The sequence below is a fragment of the Palaemon carinicauda genome, chromosome 16 (genome assembly GCF_036898095.1).
Source record: "Palaemon carinicauda isolate YSFRI2023 chromosome 16, ASM3689809v2, whole genome shotgun sequence".
NCBI classification, from domain to species: Eukaryota; Metazoa; Arthropoda; class Malacostraca; order Decapoda; family Palaemonidae; genus Palaemon; species Palaemon carinicauda.
In genome coordinates, this window is record NC_090740.1 from 29,595,843 (window position 1) to 29,604,972 (window position 9,130).

General features: G+C 33.3%; 2 protein-coding genes across 2 annotated transcripts; both read left to right on the forward strand.

The window, feature by feature from the left end:
* The first annotated feature begins 2,475 nt into the window (after nt 1–2,475).
* Nucleotides 2,476–3,204, forward strand: LOC137655000 (uncharacterized). The gene is made up of 2 exons (XM_068388899.1): nt 2,476–2,507; nt 2,784–3,204. Exons 1-2 carry the CDS (start codon nt 2,505–2,507, stop codon nt 3,114–3,116), a joined length of 336 nt encoding a protein of 111 aa, XP_068245000.1. The 5' UTR covers nt 2,476–2,504; the 3' UTR covers nt 3,117–3,204.
* A 3,897-nt stretch (nt 3,205–7,101) lies between these two features.
* LOC137654999 (keratin, type I cytoskeletal 10-like) lies at nt 7,102–8,087 on the forward strand. Its single transcript, XM_068388898.1, has 2 exons — nt 7,102–7,224; nt 7,611–8,087. Exons 1-2 carry the CDS (start codon nt 7,102–7,104, stop codon nt 7,941–7,943), a joined length of 456 nt encoding a protein of 151 aa, XP_068244999.1. The 3' UTR covers nt 7,944–8,087.
* Nucleotides 8,088–9,130: the final 1,043 nt, after the last annotated feature.

A 9,130-nucleotide genomic window follows, 5' to 3' on the forward strand; every position in this document is an offset into this window, starting at 1 on the left:
TATTCTGTTTTCTGTTAACGTCTTAAAACTATTTAATTAAGATAGAGGCTCTACTGGGAGATAAACATTTCACATGGGTCTGTTCATATTCAAAATTTATCTTTCAATTTTTTTGTTTTGTTTTCCTTGAGCTCTCTTTTTCTTTATTGCATTATTTGGGAAGTTAATTTTCAAAGGAACATTTTACAACTTCTGTTCCCTATATTCCCCCTGTGTGTGTGCATGAGTGCTTGTTTGCAGTTGTATTTGAATGTGCGTGCGTCTGCGCACATATGTGCGAGTATGTCTATATCTCTTCATGTTGCAGAGATGTATTTTCAGTACTGGAATATATCTTGGCATATCTAAATACTCTATTTTTATATTTTGATGATATCTTAATCATATCACGAAAGTATTGCTTCTATTTAAAAAACGACATGAGCTAATCATACTTACAGTTACCCAGAGATTTTAGTTCGTAGTGAAAGATAGAGCTAGATTCCTATCCTGTGAGACAAGTGCAGTGGGATTTGATTCACATAAATATTTTTACATTTCATTTAACAAGGATTATATTGATGTGAGCATGACTCATTTCCATAGTCCCCAATAAATAACCTCACATAAAGTTTATGCTCCTAGGAATAAAAATTTTATGTCTTTTACCTTCAGTGTGACTCTTATAATCAATCCAAATCATTTATTGTATGTAATCTTACTGTAATGATGAGCAAGATATCGAAATTTCATATTATTTTGTTCAAATCTCCCTTTGTCTCTTTACTTCGACTGTTTGCGCAAGATTTTTTTTTCTAAGGCAAAAGGAAAAAAACAGTTTCTATGTTCTATTAAAGACAGTGGGATTTTTTTTTTTTTTGCAAATACCGTATAGAGCTGCATTTTCCAATCCTGGAAATTATTATTCCTTTTTCATTTCTCAAACTTTCTTATAAAAAAGAAATGATAAGGTCATTCACACTAAAGCAAACGTTTCCTGAACGGCTTATTGTGATGACTCACAATAAAGAATTAATAATGCTGCTCTGTGTCCCTTTATTAGCTCTTTATTTACAGATTTATTAATTATATTGGTAATAATTGTAGAATATTCTAGATCGTAAGAATACTCTTTTGAGATTAAAGAATTTTTTTCGAAATTAATGCTGTAAAATTTGTGAGAATATAAAAGTATTTTCTCGATAAACTCTTGTAAAACAGATAAATTAAAATAGAATCATTATTCCCCATCGAAGCTCTCTTTCTCCCTCTCTCTCTCTCTCTCTCTCTCTCTCTGCAACATCAAATGTAATCAAACTTTAGTTATTTATAATATCATGTTAGTATCATTTGAACTGTTAAATTAGGGTAACATATTATTGGAAAAGTCTTTCTTACTTGACTATCTTAGTTCTCCTTTTTGAAAAAGTAGAGCCTTAAAGGTTTTAAAGGTCGCTTATGAATGGCAGAGGCAAGGGACAGTGACATTGCCATAGCAAGCAGGACAATGCCCTAGAGACTGACCATATATTATATGATCAGCGCCCAAGCCTCCTCTCCACCCAAGCTAGGACCAGGGAGGGCCAGGCAGTGGCTGCTGATGACTCAGCATATAGGCCTATTAGGCCCCCCAAACTCCCTAACCTTAGCTCATAAGGATGGTAAGGTTGCAGACACTAGTGCCACGAACGAGTCTGAGCGGGACTCGAACCCACGACTGGCAAACACCAGGCAGAAACGATACCAATCAGGCCACAACAACCAAAAACTAGATAAATATTACCTCGTGTCTATGTATTTTTTTTTTTTTACTTAGGTCAAAACTTGAAACCTTGTTCCTACTGCTGAATTGATCGTCATAGGCTAGCATTATGCCATTTAACATTTGACCACAATAACATTTCGCTTCCATTTCCTTGTATGTCGGTTTCCATCACTGTTGCTACCGAAGGTTACATTTGACCTTATGTTTCAGTTCCTTGGAACTGATTATCATTTAATTTTTTTTCCTTGTGTAACATATATATTTTAGAAAATAACTATATGCAAGAAGATATGATCTTAGATAGAAGCAAGTCACAGAGAATTTCGCTCTTGGATAAAGGGTTATTCATTCCTTGATTAAAAATAAACCATCATTCACCAATAGTACTTGACAATGTATAATCGAATCATCATACCCTTAATTCTGAAGTTTATTGCGTGACTTCAAGATATCTCTTTTGTATCATATTCCCAAGAAGTTAGTGTTATTTTATTGCAGATATCTAACCCCCCCCACTCTCTCTCTCTCTCTCTCTCTCTCTCTCTCTCTCTCTCTCTCCTCTCTCTCTCTCTCTTTTTCTTATTTTGTCTTCATGCATAATGCACTGGGAAAATTGTACGCTTACCAAGGACAGGGATACATGAAAATGCGGATATCAATGGCCTTCACTAAACTGAGAATCGGTCTGAGCTGTGTATATAAAGCCTCAAGCTCCCGAAGAGAAGCACATTCTGAACTCTAGAGATCCTGAAATCACATCATGGTGAGGCAAAAGCTCTTCTGTTCTTTTAACTGGGCTTTCCTTAACTGGGCCCACTTTTGTGACATTTTTCTGAATATCAATCAGTCAAATTTCCTATTAATTTCAATAAGACTTGTCAACAGCAAACAAATTACATATATTTGAATCTGTATACGCTATAATCTTTATTTTTACCAGAACTCTTCCTTTTGAAGGGTACCCATTATTAAAAGAAACATGTTTGTAGTATTTTTTTGACAGACTTTGAAAATATTTTCTTTCATCTTTTCTTTTCAGAAGCTCTTATTGGTTTTCATTGGCTCTGTCCTTGTGGCTATATGCCAGGCAGGTGGAGGAGGAGGACACGGTGGCGGACACGGAGGATTTAGAGGTGGATCCTTCGGAGGCGGTCATGGAGGAGGTTCCTTTGGGCAAGGATCCTTTGGAGGTCACACCGGAGATTTGGGGGGGAGGTCCTTCGGAGGAGGCTCATCAGGAGGTTATGGCTCTAGAGGTGGATTCTCCAGCGGAGGTCATGGAGGTGGATTCTCTAGTGGCGGTCACGGTCACGGTGGTGGATCCTTCGGAGGAAGGGGTTCCTTCTCCAGGGGCGGAGGATATGGGAAATAAGAATCTCTTCATCGAATCAAAAACATGACTTAAATTCAAATTTAAAAGTTAATATGAAAATTGTTCTCGTATTTTTGCGTGTCTAGATTATGACTGAATAAAGAAATAATTTACTTTACTTGTAGTTAATAACTTTCCTTCGAACAATATTTCGTAAAAAAATAATCTATCCCTTCTTTCCTTCCTAGTTTATCTATATCTATCTGTCTATCTATGTTATTCTAGCCATCGTTTTAATAATGCCAACTTCTGTATCCAAATATAAACATTTGACAATGATAATGGGTTATTACCTAATGTAAGAAGAAAGAATAAAGATAACTGATATTAAAGAAATATGTATGTAAAACGTAGAGCAAAAGAATATATGAATATATAAACCATAATATACCAGTTAATGGAGCAGTTTATTCAAAGTTATTTTTTAGGATGTTTAAATTCAATGTTCCAAAAGAAAACTCATCAGCAACATTTGTGATATAAGAGTTTTTTTTCTCTGTAATATCACAAAAGTAAGATATAATTGATATTTCTTAAGTGAAAATTCTACGTTAAATATTATTTTTCACCTTATCTATCTTTTATACATATTTATTGGTTCTATTCGATATTTAAAAAGGAATATTTCCAAATCTTATTTGCATTTACAGAAGGAATGTCAGTTATATATTATATATATATATGTATATATATATATAAATGTATATATATTATATGATATATATATACATATATATATATATATATATATGTATGTATATATATAATATCGTACATATATATATATATATATATATGCATACACACACACACATATATATATATATATATATATTTATATGTATATATATATATATGTATATATATATAATATATATATATGTATGCATATATATGTATGCATACACTGAGTATATACAGTATATATATATATATATATATACATACGCATGGATATTATATAATATATATATGTATATATGTATTATAGCCACGAAAGGAAAAATGAAAAGACTTGATTGGAGTTAGTACTTTCATCCACTCAGGACATTATCAAACTCAACAATGAAAATACATATTCTTCTTTCTTCTTGGGGTATTAAAGCCAACACTTGTTGTTGGCACGGGCCTTTCCCTTGGTTGGCCCGTAGGATAAAAAAAAAAAAAAAAAAAAAAAGTCACAGAATTGGTTGCTCAAAGGCGGAAAAAGTAATCCATGTAAATGACTATTTCCAAAGGAATATTGTTGAATCATTTTTAATATCCTGTACTCAAAGTAGAAATTTGAATCTAATCCCAGGTTTGTTTTCCGTTAATCCAGTAATATCCTTTTATCTAAAATCTGACTTCTCCGGAATTATTAAGAAACTGACAGCTGTTGGATCCCCTTCATCTGTATAAATACGATGTCTTTGTATATGTATTCTCATTGCTGAGTCTGATAATGTCCTGAGTGGATGAAAGTACTAACTCCAATCAAGTCTTTTTATTTTTCCTTTCGTGGCTATAATACATTTTATATTCAGCACGTGTCAGGTTTCGTGATTTCTACACATATGTATATATATATATATATATATACTTGTATATATAATATCTACCATTAATATACTATACATGAATATATATACATATATATATATATACATATATATATATATATATATACATATATATATATGTAATATATATATATATATATATATGTGTATATATATATATATATATATATGTATGTATATATATACACACACACACACACACACATATATATATATATATATATATATACTTATGTATGTACATGTATATATATGCATACACTGAGTACATATATGCATATATACACACATTATGTATATGTGTATGTACTGCATGTCTGTATGTATGCATGTATGTATGTATGTATGTATGTAAGCATGTCTTTGGATGCATGAAGTTTCATATACCGGAATCTTTATGACTGATAAATGTAGATGAATATCTAAAACTCAAAATTGATAACTCCAGATATAAACCGAGATAGAGAGAGATGACGAGATTTAGTCTACCTGAGCAGATCACCTCTCAATTCTGGACATCATTAGCAAATCAGACAACTGCCTAGAACCCAAAGGAATGGTTGAACGTTTTCAATCGCACCCTTAAAGCACCTTTGCTGTTCCGCTGTAATAACTACAACTGGTATACTTGGCCTTCCTGGGTCCTCGTGGGATTAAAGACTACTCCTAAGGATACCCTGGAGATCTCGGCTGCTGAAATGGTGTATGGTGACCTGTTGGTCGTTCCTGCAGAATTTTTTCCCGTCTGCAATCTTCTTCGACAATCTCCAACGCTTATGATACGTTACGAGAAAATTTCCTCCATGCCACCAGACTTCCAATCCCCAGTAAAGAAAAACCTAGCAACAACTAGCAAGCCCACCGTTGTTACCCCCCGTTACACAGGCCTTTTTCCTCGTGATCCGTCACACACCGAGGGCTTTCTTAATCAACGTTCATGGGCAAAGAAGACTGTCTCCATTGATCGCCTAAAATCTGCGTATCTCCTGCAAGATGACCTATCTACATTTCGCCTCTCTAAAGCAGGTCGCCCTACTTCACTTCTATGTCTTTTTAGGGGGGTGGAGCCATGTACCGCAAGTGTTTTATACATGTTCATACAATGTAATGCTAATACTTTTTTTGTCTTTCTTTCTCTCCCACACTGATGATAAAACAACGTTTAGTTGGTTTGAATTGTTGTGACACTCTTTCTCTCAACGTCTTGTATATAAACTCATTATCTGTTAAATAAAGTTTACTTGCATTCACCTCGCTTCTTTGTTAGCACCTAACAACCACTTTGCACAAAACCGCATTGTACTGCATTTTCCAATTCTGGAGATGATCATTTCGTTTTCATTAGGTAAGCTCATACATATTAAAGATGATCATATAAACGTTTGCGGAATTAGCTTACTATGATGACTCACAACCAAGAAATATATTGATCACTGTCCTATTATTAACTTTTATTTACAGATTTCTTAGGTATATTAGTAATAGTTACGGAATGTTTTAGGTCGTAAAATATTTATCGACTTTACAAGTATTTTTTCAGAATTTATACAGCAAAATTTGTGTGAATATTAAAATATTTATCTTGAAGATTTGTTATTCCCCATCGAAACTCTCTCTCTCTCTCTCTCTCCTCTCTCTCCTCTCTCTCTCTCTCTCTCTCTTTTCACTACATGAAATGTAATCAACCCTTGAATTTTTTTTTATCATCAATTTTATCAAGAGGTAGAATCTTGTTGAATTTCACTAACAGTTTATTGTAAAAAATCCTTTCTTATATTACCATTCCATTCTAATTTGTTGAGAAAAAAATCCTTAGAGATTAGGTAATATCAACCATTTACTTAAATTATTGCTTTAAACTTGTGTCTATGGCTGGGTGTATCGGCATGACCTTACATCAGTCCATTTAACATTTGAAAATGATAACATTTTACTTCCATTTCCTTGAATGGTTGTTTCCATCACTGATACTGTCGAAGGTTACATGTGATTTTTTTTTTCAGTTTTTTTTCAAATGGTCAAAAAAGTTTTTTTCTTCTATAACCGATATAGTTTAGGAAATGATTGTATGCAAAAAGATATAATCAACAGATCTAAGTACATTGTAATGTTACAGAGCATTACGCTCTGTAATAGGTTATAAAACGCTATTCATACTTTGATTAAGATAAACCATTATTCGCTAATAATACTTGACAAGGCATAAACGATTAATGTCCTTGATTCTGAATTTCATGGGGAGCGATGAAGAAATCAATTTTGTATTCGATTCCAAAGCTCGGGTTGTTATTTTATTGCAGATATCCACCATCCTCTCTCTCTCCTCTCTCTCTCTCTCTCTCCTCTCTCTCTCTCTCTCTGTTATTTTGACTTGATGTATAATGGACTGGGAAAATTCAACTCTTTCAAGGGTCAGAGGATACATGAAAATGCGTATATCAACGGCCTTCACTAAACTAAGAATCGGTCTGAGCTGTGTATATAAAGCCTCAAGTTCCCAAAGAAAAGCACATTCTGAACTCCAGAGATCCTCAGATCACACCATGGTGAGGAAAAACCTTTTATTTTATTCTAACTGGGCTTTTCTTAACTCCCCTCTTTTGTAAGATTTTCTGAAAATCAGTACTTATGCGTTCTCTCTACTTACTTATTTGTTCTTACTACTCACTTATGTTCCTACTAATTATGTGTTATTACTAATAAATATACTTATATGTTCTTACTACTTACTTGATAAATTTCAGATGCAGAAATCTTAGTAAATAAAAAAAAAAATTATAATAGTAAACGAATTTCATGCATTTGAAAATATATTCTGTAGTCTATCTTTTTTAAAAGAACTTTTCCTTTTGAAGGGTTTCCATTATTAAAAGAAATATATTTATAGCATATTTTGACTTAAGATATATGAATCTCAATTCTTTCTTTTCAGAAGCTTTTATTGGTTTGCATTGGTGCCGTCCTCGTGGCTATATGCCAGGCAGGTGGAGGAGGAGGACACGGTGGCGGACATGGAGGATTTGGAGGTGGGTCCTTCGGAGGTGGTCATGGAGGAGGTTCCTTTGGCCAAGGATCCTTTGGAGGTCACAGTGGAGGATTTGGAGGGAGGTCCTTCGGAGGAGGTTCATCTGGAGGTTATGGCTCTAGAGGTGGATTCTCCAGCGGCGGTCATGGAGGAGGATTCTCTAGTGGTGGTCGTGGTCATGGTGGTGGGTCCTTTGGAGGAAGAGGTTCCTTCTCCAGGGGCGGAGGATATGGGAAATAAGAAACTCTTCATCGAACCAAAGACATGACAATTTCAATTTTAAAAGTTAACATGGAAATTGTTCTCTTAATATTACCTGTCTAAATTAAGACTGAATAAACAAAAGTCTATCTACATATATCTGTCCATTTATGCTAATCTATCCATCGGTTTATGAGTGCAAACTTCTGCATCCAAATATAATCATTCAAAAAATATATGGAGTCATTCATTATCTTCTGTAAATAAGGTAAGAGAGAGAGAGAGAGAGAGAGAGAGAGAGAGAGAGAGAGAGAGAGAGAATAAAAAAATTAATATGTATAGAAAAACACATAGCAGAAGAATATGTTAATACATAAACCCTTTTAGTTGGCCAATTGTTGGAGAGCGATTTTGAGGAGGTTTGAGTTTAATGTTAAATCAATATTACCAAAGAAAACTCTTGAGCAATATTTAAGATAAAAGTTCAATCTATGCAACTTTGACAAAGTCAGATATCTCTGATATGCTTAAAGCAAAAATTCTACATTAAATATCATTCTTCATAATTGAGGAAATGGTTCCTATGCTGGCTTTAATTTTTTTTTTTTATCTTAGGGAGCTCCAATCTAGGTAATCAACACTATGGGGCTTACGATTTTGTATACATAAAGTACATACATTGGTGATAACTATGAAAAATATATAGTAAATACGATTATTGTCGTTACATAAATATTTTTTCATTGCTTGAATTCGAATAATTACAGCAATTTTATTATATCATTGTGATATTTTATTTCATTATTGTAATATTATTTTAGTTAGAAAATTTATTATCATTATTTTCATACTGATTATAATTTTATGCCTCAAAGCTAAAAACTACTTTTTACGCAAATTCTATCAAATGACTTTCATAAAACGTTGTTTTTCTGAGGTTAGCGAAAAAGACATGATGCTCCCAAATCTAAGTATTTAAAAGTCACCCGATTTTATTCCGAATATCTAACAAAGCATTCTTCATATAATAACATGGATAAAAAAAATAAAAAAAGACCAACTGGGCCGCTAATATGTTTCCTGCATGAAGATTTTATACAACTAAATGCAGCTTTTTATATACAGGCTGTTAAAATAGAGGACCACTTCATGAAAAGCAGGAGGTTTTAGACAACAATGAGGTTGGGAAACTCGTACCATGGCTCGTGGAAAGATTAATCCTCTGT